At 36.4% G+C, this 15,318-nt stretch overlaps 1 protein-coding gene across 5 annotated transcripts in view; it reads right to left on the bottom strand.

The window, feature by feature from the left end:
* LOC123710828 overlaps positions 1-15,318 on the bottom strand; it is a 90,896-nt gene that overhangs the window by 53,075 nt on the left and 22,503 nt on the right. For 4 of the 5 annotated variants that reach the window (XM_045663070.1, XM_045663071.1, XM_045663072.1 and 1 more), the window contains exons 21-38: positions 15,099-15,274; positions 14,075-14,986; positions 13,857-13,994; positions 12,413-13,186; positions 11,523-11,666; positions 11,184-11,258; positions 10,889-10,966; positions 6,559-10,152; positions 6,112-6,327; positions 5,556-5,738; positions 5,284-5,484; positions 4,880-5,170; positions 3,430-4,581; positions 3,019-3,354; positions 1,685-2,944; positions 1,235-1,540; positions 475-789; positions 54-371 (exon numbers count right to left, since the gene is read on the bottom strand). In XM_045663070.1, the coding sequence (XP_045519026.1) occupies positions 54-371; positions 475-789; positions 1,235-1,540; positions 1,685-2,944; positions 3,019-3,354; positions 3,430-4,581; positions 4,880-5,170; positions 5,284-5,484; positions 5,556-5,738; positions 6,112-6,327; positions 6,559-10,152; positions 10,889-10,966; positions 11,184-11,258; positions 11,523-11,666; positions 12,413-13,186; positions 13,857-13,994; positions 14,075-14,986; positions 15,099-15,274 (10,469 nt within the window). The remainder of the gene's footprint in view (positions 1-53; positions 372-474; positions 790-1,234; positions 1,541-1,684; positions 2,945-3,018; positions 3,355-3,429; positions 4,582-4,879; positions 5,171-5,283; positions 5,485-5,555; positions 5,739-6,111; positions 6,328-6,558; positions 10,153-10,888; positions 10,967-11,183; positions 11,259-11,522; positions 11,667-12,412; positions 13,187-13,856; positions 13,995-14,074; positions 14,987-15,098; positions 15,275-15,318) is intronic. The other variant, XM_045663075.1, reaches the window with a different exon arrangement.

The raw sequence follows: 15,318 nt of genomic DNA, 5'->3' as shown, positions 1-15,318 counted from the left end.
AACAATAAAGAGTTCAGATAAAGTATAAGGAGTATAAAGAAAGAGATTCTTACTTATTATAGGATTACATGCATGAAGAGGATTTCCAGAAAATCCAGTCAAGCAATAACATGAAGGTGCGTGATTGGTCACTTTACATTCAGCATTTCGCCCACATGTGCCCGGACAAGGATCTACACATTTGTTATTAAAGCAAGACCTGTCCGGAGCACAATCAGTATTCATAACACATTCTGGTCTACAACCCTGATATGGGTCCCCATAAAATTCATCTATACATGTACATGCACCTGCACCATTCCTTTCTCGACAAATTGCATTAGATCCGCAAGGTGAAGGATTGCATGGTTGTCGAGGAACTTCTTTAGAAACTGAAATTATGGTGGAAAAAGTTCATGAACAAGTTTACATGCATTGATACTATCAATAACTACCGAAGCTTAAGAATGCGGAAATAAAAAAGCATAAACTTACTTTCAAATGGACTACAGCCAGCGAAAGGATCTCCAGAATAACCATCGTCACAGGAACATTGAGGTTGGTGGTTTTGTACGGAACATTTGGCGTTGAAACCACAAGAACCGACACAAGGATTGATGCAAGTACCCCTGAGACACGCCAGGGCGAGAGGGCAGTCTTGATTGATGAGACACTGTGGACGGCATGCGGGTGGCGCGCCCAATGTTCCAGGTTCACAGGCGCACACGGCGCGACCCAATTCGCTACGGCAAGTTGAGTGTGGTCCGCATGGGGATGGAAGACACGGGTTTGGTGCCGGTGCCGTAATACCTAACATGATAATTACTTAAAGTTTACTCAAATTATTTACGCCCAAAAATCCATTATTGGACTTTATATTACATGTTTCTTGCAAATTTCTCTTTCAGGACAGCACGTAGTTCGTTCAACATTTCATAACACTAAACATTCATTATTTAATTGGCTACCCGCTCTATATAATCTTTTCCGTCGTAACTCTTTCAAAAAAATATATCCTTAAAACACTATCAGACATTTAATGTCACTAAATCAAACCACTTTTATACACAGGCTTTAGTTATACATACACGCACATACAAATACCGCACTCTACATGCATTCTCTTTCATATTATTGTTAAGTCTGTAAACTTTGTAGTAGTTGTTACGATATAAAAACTATTTTGTAATATAGTTAAATAAACTGATAAAATTTTCCTACAAAATTGAAATGGAATTAACTCTATCTTACTTACTCTTTCTATAACATTTAATAAACGGATCGCCTTCGGGCATGTTCTCAGGGCAGGTACAAATAGGGTTGTGCCCAATGACGTGACAGCGAGCCTCAAGTCCGCAGCTGTTTATACAGGGGTCTTTACACTTTATATTTATGCAGGCTTTAGTACCAGGGCAGTCGGAGTTAACTACGCACTCCGGTCTACAGTTGGGAGGAGCACCGACATATCCAACACGGCAGGAACATGCAGCACGGTTGTTTACTACATGGCATTCACTGTTTGGTCCACAGCTAGAAGGTTCGCATGGATTGAATGTTACCGCTGAAATCATATGTACAAAATATATATTGAAATTTAAACGGCTTAAAAAAAGAGGAAGTTAGCAAAACGACATGAATTTTTTTTGCGGAATATCTAAATGTCCGATGCTATTTGGGTTTTGTTTAAAAGAAGTGTTAAACTTACATGTTGTATATTCTGGTCTGCACGAAGAAAATGGATCACCTTGATATCCTTTGAAGCATGTACATACGGGTACATGATTAGTCACAACACACTGAGCATTGAGGCCACATAAATCTCGACAAGGATCTCTACAATGACTGGATAAGCACGCCAGGTGGTTAGGACAATCTGAATTTGAAATACATTCTGGTCGACATCCTCCCGCGTACGGATTACCTATATTTGGCGGGATGCAAGAACATCGAGCTGCATTGTTAATAACGGTACATAGAGTATTTTCACCACACGGTGATGGATTGCATGGCGATACGTTTTCGTCTTTGTCTACTGCAATACATCCTATAAATGCATCGCCCCTATAGCCTTCTAAACAACTACACAATGGTGTATGGTTAATAACGTCACACTTAGCGTTGTTTCCACAAGCGCCCACACATGGGTCACTACATTTTTCATTAATACAAGCTTGATTTGGTGAACATTCTTGACTAATTACACATTCTGGTCTACAGAAAGGTGGAGTTCCTGAATAGTTTGGCTGGCAAGAACATACTGGATGGTTTGATCTTATTTCACAAACAGAGTTTGGTCCACAAGGTGAGGGCACACATGGATTTTTATCAGACGATGGACCTTCAACAAACGCTGTACAGGCTACGAAAGGATCACCCGTTGCTCCGGGTCCACAACTACAAATTACATTATGGTTGACTACAATGCAACTAGATCCGACTCCACAGCTTCCTTGGCAAGGGTTAACACATCTTTGGTTTACACAAGTTTCTTGTTGTTCACAGTCAGAATTGCTTACACATTCAGGTTGACACATTGGCGGTATTCCTCTAAATCCTGGTAGGCAAGAACATATAGCAAAACCTGTTTCTGAGACCAAGCAACGACTGTATGCACCACACGGTGATGGATCACATATAGATAATGTAGTGGGTATTTTGGCTTGTGTCTGGCACCTGATATAAGGATCGCCTGAGAGATTTGGAGGACAGTAGCATACAGCGTGATGGTTTACGGTTTCACATTGAGCCCCTATTCCGCAAATATCCTTGCAAGGAGTTTCGCATTTGTTATTTAAACATGCTTTATTTGAACTGCAATCACTGTTAACCACGCATTCTGGCCTGCATGAAATATACGGATTTCCGTAGAAATTAGAGAGACATTGGCATGTTAGAACCCCATTTATTTCATCACACACAGCGTTAGGCCCGCATTGCATATTATCACATAGCTTGGGTTGTATAACTAAAATAAAAACATTATCAATATTAGAAAAAGTTTCAAGTAATATGATATTAACAAAATGTCGCATTACTTACCTTGAGTATTTACTTTACAACCCTCATATGGATTGCCTTCAAAGCCAGATTTACAGCGACAAATAGGATCGTGGTGATAAACTGTGCATTCAGCATTCAGACCACAAGAACCGGCACAGGGATCCACACATCTGTTTCGAATACAAGCCTTATCAAACGTACAGTCAGAGCTTAAAAGACATTCTGGTCTACAAGCAGGATTGTTAATAGAGTTGGGTCCAACACATATATCGCACACTGCAAATTTATCACCATATGTGTCACAATAAGAATTAGGGTCGCAAGGATTTGGTGAACAAGGTTGTACTGTAGTATTGTCAGGTGTTATTATAATCGCTGTAACAAATAAAAGCAATTAATATTAAATCACATAAATTATGAAACAAGTAATATTATATAAATTCTACTTACGTCGGTAAAGACATTGTATTAATGGATCACCAATGTATCCCTCCGGGCACAAGCACGACACCGTGTGATCCGAACATAGACATACAGCATTAATTCCACATATGTTGTTGTGGTCACATGGGTCAATACATTTTTGATTTATACAAGCTTCGCCCGATGCACAATCTGAGTTCATTATACATTCTGGTTTACATTCTATCAGAGGATCACCATGGAAGTCAGGTAGACAGGCACAAATGGCCTTCTCGTCAACATCTTGGCATATTGCATTAATGCCACACGTAGTTCTTGTGCAAGGTCTATTCGATTTTTGACTTTCTGGTTGTAAGCAACAAATAAGGGGATTTCCTTCATAACCATCTTCACAAACGCAGACGGGATGATGAGTTTCGACGGAACATCCAGCATTTATTCCACAGACTCCAGGGCAAGGATCACGGCATGTGAATCCAATACAGGCCTTATTGGATGGACATTCGTCGTCTATTTCACACTCTCGGGAAACACAGCCATTCAAACTGTAAGGATCACCAGTAATGCCTTCTGGACATAAACAGGAGAGTTGGCCTTCATAGTTTATATTACATATCGCATGAGGCCCACATGGATTTGGACTACAAGGATTCCGTAGTGGTTGACAGCCTATATACGGGTCGCCGAAGAATCCTGCTTTGCAAAAGCACATTTCAGTGTTACTACTGACATAACAATCTGCATTACTTCCGCATTTTCCAGGTTTACATAATACTTCTGGTGGTAAGTAAGCTTGATGATTACATGATTTATAAGGATTACCGATAGTATTTTCAGGGCAATAGCACGCTGGGATTCTGTTTGCATCACAACGAGCACCAACACCACAAGTATTAGGTTCGCAAGGATTTCTGGCTTCAACACAACCCCTCACAGTATTAGGACTTTCTACATATCCTAATAGACACGTGCATTTTGAAAACCCGTTAGATAACACAGTACATTGTGTATTAGGCCCGCATGGAGATGGGTTACAAGGATTATTTGGCAGTTGGCATGGTTGACGAGGTGGGTTTCCCTCATAGTTTGGCAAACAGAAGCACGCTGGTTTGTTTTCTATCACCCTGCATCCTGTATTTGGTCCACATGGATTAGGTTCACATTCATTTCCTTCGGGAACTGAAAATGTTTTGAAAATTACTTAATCTAAAGATTTATCGAGAAAACAAGATATATGAATCGAACAGCGTTGACTTAGTGATTAGGCTTGCGTATTTTCAATTCTGCGTATAATCCCCAACGTATATCAATGGGTTCTTTTTTATTTGCGCTATTTCGAAACTTGACCTTATTGTGAAAAGAGCCAAAAGATTTTCTTGTTTAAAATAAAGTGATCAATGAAATAGATGGAGAAATACGTCTGCTAGATTGGGTAGTTCCGCGATATATATGTGTATATGTTATACTTAATACTTACTACAATTTTTGAATGGATTTCCAGTTAAACCTTTAGGGCAGAAGCAAATGGGATTACCATTGTCATTTTCACATAAAGCGTTATTACCACATGGATTTGGAACACATGGGTTTGTTGGTGGTTCACAACCAATCGATGGGTTCCCAGAGAATCCAGCTAAACATTTACAGGACGCACGATGGTTTATTACATCGCAAACGGCATTGATTCCGCAGCGGCACGGTGAATCACATTTACCATTTATACAAGCTTCCGTATTTGGACATTCGTTGTCTGATCGACATCCTTGTACTAAAAAATGGTAAACATATTAATATTACTGTTGCGTAGTTAAAAAGGCTTACAACTGACAAAAACCGACTTTGTTTTTTTTTGTATGTAGATATTAAAATTAAATCAGTTACCTTGATAACATTCCAAGAAGGGATTTCCAGTAAAACCAGCTAAGCATTTGCATTGAATACCATGACTCGCAGGGTAACATTCGGCATTATCACCGCATGTATTCACAGCACAAGGGTTAATACACACCCTGTTTAATCTATCACATAATAGCTCTGGAGGACAATCTTCATTATACTGGCAAACTGATCGAGATTCAACCACTAAAAAAAATTTTTTTTTTACAACACATTCGATTTTGTCTAAATTATTTCAATTAAATCTATCTTCGTACCTGGTACACATCCAACGTATCCGTTTCCTTGGAACCCTTCGATGCAGCTACAATCCGAACCATGATTTGTGTTTATACAGACGGCGTTAGGTGCACACGGGTTGTGTATCGCACACGGATGCTGACACGCGTTATTTATACAAGCCTCCGTCACAAGACATTCTTCATTTCGAGTGCAACCGGCTGAGCGAAATGTAAAAAAATATTTATATTTACACATGCAAGTTTATATTCACAGAGCTTCGATATATATAAGAACGATATAGTACAGCAAAACAATTTTATACATCTTAATATTAATTATGTTTAATTAGTTCAATTAGCGATCTCGTCACTCCTCATTACTTCATTCAATGTTGGTCTCATATGTCATCCATGCTAGTTTCATCCAAAAAATAACGCCACGCATACTTGTAAGTAAATAGATACTATCTTACCTACTATATTTTTTTCTCGATATAATATTTTTTTATAGTAAGTATAAGTTTAAACATTACAGAGTTTGTAAATATACCTACATAATGAATTTTAGGATTTGAGACAAAGTTAAGCTTACTTATTTTAGGTGAACATTTTACAGCTGGATCTCCTTCATGCCCGGCTGGGCATGAACACATGGGTCTTTGTTTTACGGGATTGCAATTAGCTTCAGTTCCACATACGTTATCAAATTCACATGGATTTTGACATAGTCCCATAAAACAGGCTTCAGTTTCTATACAGTCGCGATCAGAATGACAAGGTTCTGGTGCTTTAGGTGTCCCAGGTGATTCTAGTATGTTACATGGTTTATTAATAATTAGTATGTTAAATAGCTTGAGATCTTAGAATTTATTATTTACAATATTAAACATTATTTATTTTGTACAGTTAAAATATATTTATTATTTAAACACATTTTGTCCGATATAACAACGTACTCAACAGATTTTAGACGAAAAGATAAGTTTATATCTAAAAACAATGATTTGTATAGAAATATGCTTTATAAAGAAGAGCATACCTCTAACGCAGTTGTCCCTGGCCTCGTCGTTACACTCACAAACTGCTACATGGTTGAAAACATTACAGGTTTTATTCTGTATACACGGACTCTGGACCTCACACGGATTTTGGCAAACCCCGTTTAGACAAGATTTGTTTATATTACAGTCAAAGTCAAATGTACAATTAACTTTAGTCGTCACATCATCAAAATCGTAAGTTGGTGTCGATTCAGTAAATAAAGTAGTCTCAGTCCAGGCGAAAATATCAGTGTCTTTTTGCCTCGAAGATAAGTTATCAGAAAACGCATTGAAAGTTGATGATATTGTAGAAGGGTATTTATTTTTTCCTTTATTTACCTCAGAAATTTCTGTAGTTGTATCTATATTTGTAGTAGTAGTTATGTCGTATTTGTCGGTAGAAGTTGATGTAGACCCATAGCTTTTGAGCATTTCAGTTTTACTAATTTCATCAAGAGTAATAGAGGTAACACTTTTGAAATCGGTAGAAGTGACCTCATCTGTTGTATGTTGCGTCGACTCAGAATACTTGCCTGATTGTGTCGTTTGAATGTTTATTGTTTCCAGAGAAACTGTGATTCCATTTTCATATTTTGGAGTAGACGCATTTGCATCTATTGATTGAAATGATTCTGTTGTAAGTTTTAATATATTAGATTTTTCTGTTGATGTAGCACCGGTTACGTAATTTTTGGATTCCTTGGGTGTTATTTGTGTAGTTTTGGTACCACCATCAACAGTAATTGTGGAAGCCATATCAGATTTTATTGTGGTAATAACCTCAATCGATGGTTTTTTTATATCCTCCTCTGTTATTTCAACCATATCCATTCCCGTAGAAAAAGTATCTTTTAAATATGAATTTGTTGAAGTTTTTTCGAAGGTATTTGATAGCTGTGTTATACTAGTGTAAGGAATATCTGAGTCCGATTCATGTACTAGACTCGTTGAAAGTTCAATATTTTCAGCGGTTGTTAATTCTGTGGTTTCGGGCAAATAATTATTCTTATTACCTATATCTGCTACAACCGAAGTTGTTTCTGTAAACATATGGTTTTGTGTTGTCGCAATAGCTTCAATATTCGTTGTGTCATAGGATGTAAAATCTAAAGAAGTTAGTTCTGTTGTTTCTGTATCTAAAGTAGTTGAAGCAGTTGTTGTAAAAAATTCACTATGTGATTTTTCACGTGTATATTCTGTGGAATATGCATTATTTTCGCTATATCTATTTGTTGATGTATACAGTTCATACGAATCTGTATTTGTTTCAACGCTATTCATATCAGAAATATCATCCGTCTCAGGATTATTAACTTTATTACCTACACTATAAACGTTTTGACTAACGTCTGAATAAGTTGTCTGTAATGTACCTTTTCTTTCATTTCCATCATTTACACCGAAATTTTTACTAGTTGTACTTGCAAATTCTGTGCTTGATTCATAATTACTGTGTATTGCCTCTGTAGAAACTATATTTTCAATAGGAACTTTTTTCGTAAGATCCGCCTCATCAAATCCTATAACACTATATGTTGTGGTACCATCGTGTCCAGTTTCCACATACGAAGTTTTCAATTCTCTACCATCTGTAGTTGTTTCTACACTCATGGTTGTTTTTAAGCCTGTTGGAATTGTAGAATCAGAACTAATACTATATTCAATTGTAGGTATACTAGCCTCTGTAGAATTAATTTTTGAATCATCAACAATATTTTTTGTTGTCATACTGATTTCTGATACATCTTTATAATTTGATGATGTAACATCAGTCATAGAATCAGTAGTGAATTTAATATCAACGTCAGTGCTTTTTCTAGTTGTGTATTCATCATATTTTTCCATTAACGTGTCAGATGGTATATTTTTTGAATCATAAACTGTTGAAACCGTGGTAAACATATGTTCATTTTTATTTGTCCCCTCAAGTAATATTTTGTATTCTGTCGTTTCTGATGTTGTGTAGTGATTCTGATCTGGACTGGTTTTTGATATAATTAAATCATTTGAGGCAGTTGTGCTTGATTCCACTTCTCGAAAACTCTCTGTATGTTCTAATTCAAGTTGATTTGCACTATCAGTAGACACAACAAAAGTATTAACGTTTTCAAAGTTATCTAAAGTACTTATATGTGTTTTATGTTTATTTTCGACAGGAATATATGAAGTAGAATCTTTATTTGTATACTTAATATCTTGAATAGTACTATCGATTTTCTTTGTAGTAGTGGTACTTAAAATTTTATCCTCAGTTCCTACATTTGATGTTGTCATTGAATTTGTATCTGTCATTTCTTCTGCATCGGTATTTATGAAGTCAAATTGACCAGTCACTTCGTTAGAACCTTCCTTAGAAGATGTTTCAAGAGTTGTCAATACATTTTGAGTACTATACATGTATTTTTCTGTGTTGTAAATAGGTACGTCATTTTCATTTTTTGTATATAAACTTTCCATTGTATGTATTTCCATCTGATCACTTAGAGATGTTGTTACCTTTATATTATCTTGGCTATTTACATTTAATTTATCTGTATCAAAGTATGTGGTGACTGTACTAGATTCCACGTCTACCTGATTAGTTCGCTTGTCATTTGATTGTAGACTTGTAGTATAGTTAATGTCATCATAATCATCCGATTTTGCTGTATTCAGTACTTTCGAGGCATCAGTAACTAAAGATGTGGCTTTATTTTCTACTTCTTTATCAACACTTTCTTCTCCGGGAAGTGACGTAATGCTGTAGTTTATTTCAGTTACTGTAATTGTCCCTATTGAATTAGAAGTATATATTTCAGGTGATGTATTAGTTATTGTGGTTTCACTATCCTCTGTTAAAGTTGTAAAGTGGGTACTTTTTATGCCTAGTGAATACTCAGATGATGTCACTAATTGTTCTTTGTTACTTTGTTTTATTGTAACGATCTCAGAGGTACTGCTATCATCAGCTTCTTGCAAATTTTGCGTTGTGATATATATATCTGGTATTTCAACAGTTTGATCTCCTCTTTCTATACTGTAAGTTTTCTCTGTTGATAAATTATTTCGAAGTGTTTCATTATTAGGATGTTTTGTAGTTATATTTATAGGATTTGTAACTGCAGTTTTGAAATTTGAATCATACGTATTTTGTAGATTTCGTCGATTTTCTGGAGTTTTTGTATTTCTATTTTCATTAACACGTTTATGAGTGCCGCTAGTTTCATTACGTTTTAAGTAAGGTTTTCCAGTTGTTGAATTCTGACTTTTAGTAACAACCACCTCACCACTGCCTATGAATTCTTGATTTTCTGAAGGTGGTGAGGTTATTGAACTACCCAATTCTTGACTTAACGTTGTACTTGAATCAAAGAAATTTTCCGTAAGAGATGTGGTCGAACGTTTCTCTGGAATAGTTGTTTCCGTTACTACATAAGTTGTATCTGTTATATCATTAGTCTCTGTAATGTCATAAGTCATAACGGTACTGTATGGGGATTTTGAGGTCAAACCAGTTAATTCTAAAGTATTAGTAGTTGTTTCACTCGTTGAAAACTGATCTGTGGTAGTGTCGGAGTTTTTTTCGGTTAGTGGGACATGTATAGGCCGAGCATCTGTTAATAAAAATAATACAAATGTCTTAACAATATACAAACTATTAAAAACAAACAGGCTAAGAAATTCTAAAGGCTGGAGAAAAGAAATTATACAAGCAAAGAAAAATGGGTTGTTAATATTCATTTTGCAATCAATACTAATAGTTGTGTCTAAAATGCAAGACAATAACAAATAAATTTCACACATGGACTACATTATCCCAACACCAAGTCAAGCAGTACCTACGTAAAACGTAAAATAATGAAAGAAAGCGAAATGTGCATGTGTGCACATGTGCGTACACAAAATTTGCGTACATAAAATCGTCCAATGTGCAAGCCAATGAAAATGCGCAACAAATATGCAATAAATACAATAATTACTACAACTACAAAAGAGTATCTACAGCGTTTAAGGTCCTCAATGTAACTTCCGTAGTCGGATTTTTTTGTAAATAACATTTTTACCGGGTCTGCCGTGATAACGTGGCCAGTACTTCGTGGCGTTATATCGGACAAAATGATACGTTGTAGGCAATAGCAATAACCAGTTCATTTGGAGTTAGTTTTGCTATTCACAAATTATAGGCGCAGACTTGCTAGCTATACAGTAGAAGTCTGCAATCTTCAACAAATAAAAATGCGTGAGTAAGATAGGTAAATCAATATAAGTAAACCCTTCATAAAAAATATAAATATTTAGTAAGATTAAATATATGACAATAACACGAATAAATAGTTTCATAGTACTTACTTTCCATGCACGCTCCAGAGAACGGATCACAGGGTACTCCTGGGCGGCAGTGTGCGCAATTCGTTGTTATCTTTTCATCTGCACAAATACACAATAGCTTAGTTAGACCCACCTGTTCATTTCAAAAATCTAAGCCAACATCAGACTGCTAAATCTGTACTCCGCAACTAAAGAATTTTTGCAGGCGTATTATTTTATAATAAATTTAAACAAACACTGATTAATAATCAGCATGTATTTCATATTACAATAGAAACAAATAAAACTATAAACAATTAACTAAATGCATATTTACCACGAATACAAACACATCCATCACAATTAGTATTAGGATGCCTTACGCAGTCTGACGATGTTTGACATTGGCATACTATAAAAGAAAAAGATTTTTTTAATTGTTTTCTTTCACCTTAAAATGAAACTATTTATGTACCAGTGAAGTCTTCTACGCCTTTCATAAATCAAAACTAAATTAAATGCAGAACATACAATCAACTAAAATGAATAAGTCCTACGATCTATTAAAATATAGGTATATGTGTTTGCAAGGAATTAGGCAAATGTTCACCACCGAGACATATAACAAGGAAGTGTACATGAAATCAGATACTGAGGGCCTAGCAGACAAAGTTACCTTTAGAGCATACAGGTTGGTGATCAACGACTGCACAATGATGTCCACTAGCGCATGGACCACCTTGTGCGCATGGGTCAGAGCAGCGGCCTTCAATGCATGCGAGTCCCGAAGCACATTGCTCATGGGCACTGCATCCTAACGCTGTGGTAGAGTTTACTATAAGTTACTTTTATGTTGCAAGGATGAAGATTTATCATAATCCAGATAATTTATTATATTATTCGACGATATCTGCCTATGTTGTTTTACGTTCTTTTGTTGTTTCATTATTAAGTCTAACACTTTCTTTAACTGTTACATAGTTGTGCACGACGGAGTACAAGATTTGTAAATTCCTAGCACTTTCAGTTATTTTTTTAAATGTCGACTTGAGAAACAGTTTAAATTATTCACTTTAATTTTGATACTAAATTGTGCCGACTGAAAGTAACATTCTATATAATATATATAGGTTCATCTATCTACAATAAACTATACAGATAAATATAAAGATAGGCATTTCATAGTTAAAGCATTTCGTTAGATATTTTCACTTTGTCTCGTGGGAGCTTTAGGCTGTTAAATTCGCGAAAGCATTAGACATTGCATTAATAGTCACCCAAGCACACAACCACCAATAGTTATATAACACACAAGTACTAAAACAATATACTAAGTCATTCCAAAGACTACCTTACGTATAAAGGCGTTTAAACCGCTGAAAGAAATACAAACAAGCTAGAATAGAAGAACAGAAATAAGAACGGCATGAAGACATAGGGTAGATACGATCAATATTTCCTGGAATATGAAGAAAAAAATTATTAAGATTCATTCAAGTCAAGATCTAAAATATATAAAATTACTAAATACTTTCACATTCAAATCACTATCAAAAAACAAATTACCTTTAATACAGCCATGTTTTTCATCATGTATAAAACCAGCGGGACAGAACTTGCAAACGGGGTGATGATCTTCTACAGAACAAGGGGCATCTCCGCATGCACCTTTGCAAGGATCTTTGCATTGAAAATCTCGACACGCAAGGTTTTGAGGACAACCGGTGTCTCTTAGGCAGATCGATACTGATGGATGGCAATCCTCAATGCACATGCACATAATTTTGTGCTCCACAACTTCACATTGTTTTCCTTTTGGACACATTGATTCTCTAGATGCCAAACATGGATTCACACATTTATTATCTTTGCAAAGTGCATTAGAAGGGCATTGTTCGTCTCTAGTGCATTCTGCGTGTTCCGGAGCACAAGTCAATTCACCCCTTTCGTTTAACGCGAAGCCATTTCGACAAACACATACTGGCTGATGATCACGTACTTCACATTTTTGATTCGGTCGACAGCTGTGATAGTCGGAGCAAGGGTTGCGGCAATAATTCGTAACTAAGTCGCAAGCTAGCTTTGACGGACAGGGCTTGGTATCAGAGCATGTGAATGTATTATTTATATCCGAAGTAGGTTTGCAGGTGGGGTCCAGCCGGCATGATAGTCTGGGTTGTCCGACGTAGCATTGTGGACAGGAGCATTGCGCTCTATGCATGACGGGAACACACAGGGCATCCTCCCCACATACACCGCGTACTGTGCATGGGTCCACGCAGTGTAAACTGAGGCACGCCTTGTCGACAGGACAGTCCTTGTCACTCGTACATTCGATACCTAGGAAGATTTGAAAGAAGAAAGCAGAGTCGAAAGAGCTGTACCTTCAGCCGTGAAGAGGAAACTTTCTCACGAGACAGTGCATGCTTTTTGAAACTGATAGTTTTATGACCAGAAATATATAACGGTAGGAATATTATAAAGAAGCGATATGTACATGAAGCCGAACAAAATGTTACTGACTGAAATCAAGCACGAATGGTGAGAATGCTTCCACTAATAATCGACAAAAATGTGTCATTTTTATTTTAATGTATACATTTTGTACACTGAGAAATTAAATTTTTACATAATTTACATAACTCAGGAATCGTGTCACAAAGATAACTTATAATTATTATTTTTGTGATTCTTTTAAAATTATATTATGTTATTGACCTTCTCACAATCGATGTTGATAATTGTTTGACACGACACCTAAGTTATAGAATCTATACTTTTTACTTATATGGGACATTTCAGTCCCAATGCATTAATAATAATAGAATGCCTGAAATTGTGCATCTAGAAAACGAGAAGTTTCCCTAAGTTTGTACATAATTAAGTAAAGTAGAAAATTATTATTACTTTTTTACAAAAAAAGGAGAATATAAAATGAAAGTTTATATTTTTTAAACTTGAAACGTGCATTTTTACAAGTGATGTGCATGAAAATATGTGTGTAACTCACTGGTGTGACATTCTATATCAGCTTGGCCTTCCGTACCGGGAACACATCGGCATACAAAGTCTGCCCCTTCTCGTAAGCATTCTCCATTAACACCACATCCAGTCGTACGGCAATCAACAATACTGCGTTCTTGAGTACCTGTAACATGCGAGTTAATTAGTAATATGTACAAACAGTAAAATTAGAAGCGCATACATAAATAATAAGTCAATACATACATTCTATATTTGGGTCTCCGTTTGGATAATTGCGTGGACAATAGCACTGTGTCTCTCGATTTTGTCCAATTCGACACTGTGCATTGGTTCCGCAAACTTTAGCAGCACACGGCATCATAGTGCCGCAGAAACATTGATGTTGTGGATTACCCGCACAGCCTGGAGGGCAGGTGCACTCGTAACTTCCATCTTCCATATCACGGCAACGAGCGTTAACTCCACAAGGGTTTCGAGAACAAGTACCCCCAGTCGGTTTTGCACATTCAAGCTTTGGGTTACCAATAAAGTTTGGAGGACAAGTACACTGTGGACTTCTATTCACAGATCTACATATTGCGTTTGTCCCGCAAGCATGTATACACACATTTTTACATTTACCTTCTAAATTACATTCCTCATCCAAAGCGCATTCATCGTCGTTAGAGCATTCAAAGATTTTACACTCCTTAATAGGATCTCCAGAAAACCCACTGGGACAACTGCAAATGGGACGATGTCGTGCCGAAGAACACAAAGCATTTTTTCCACAAGAATTTTCACGACAAACGGGGACACATTGCTTAGATGAGCACACCATGTCGTCTCCACAGTCCCTGTTACTATTACAGCCCGGTAAGCATACTCCTTGAGAACATATCTGTCTCTGCGGGCATTTATTGCGCAACGAGCACATAACCCTGCATCCGCCATTGTGACATTTTTCATCACAATTACAATCGGAGTTATTGTCACAAAGTGAAATGCAAAAACCGCTATCATCGCAAGGACAAAATCCATCACATTGTAACTGTTTTCTTTTGCATTCTACGAGAGGATTTCCGGTATAATTGCTTGAACAGCTACATTGAGGTCTATGATTGATGACTTTACAATCAGCGCATGTGCCACAACTATTGCCTTCCTTGCAGGGATCTAAAATATATGTAAAGATCAAAATTTAATATTAGTTTAAATTTTTTTAAAGCAATACCAATAATAGAAGATTTTATATTAATTTTGTCTATACTTTATTTTCTATACATACCTTTACATTGCCCGTTAAAACAAGCCTGTCCATCACTACAAGCTTTATCGTGGCGACAGCCTTGTTTGCATATTCTGTTTTCACAAATATGGCCATCACTACATACGTCATCACTATTACAAACCACTCTGCATATGCCACGTATACACTTTTCATTTGACATGCAAATGGTATCACTAAAATAATATAAGACGAGAAGTTAATTTACAAATACATCAGA

Source organism: Pieris brassicae, chromosome 6, assembly GCF_905147105.1.
Source record: "Pieris brassicae chromosome 6, ilPieBrab1.1, whole genome shotgun sequence".
In the NCBI taxonomy this organism is placed as follows: Eukaryota; Metazoa; Arthropoda; class Insecta; order Lepidoptera; family Pieridae; genus Pieris; species Pieris brassicae.
This window is presented reverse-complemented; position numbering and strand designations above follow the sequence as displayed.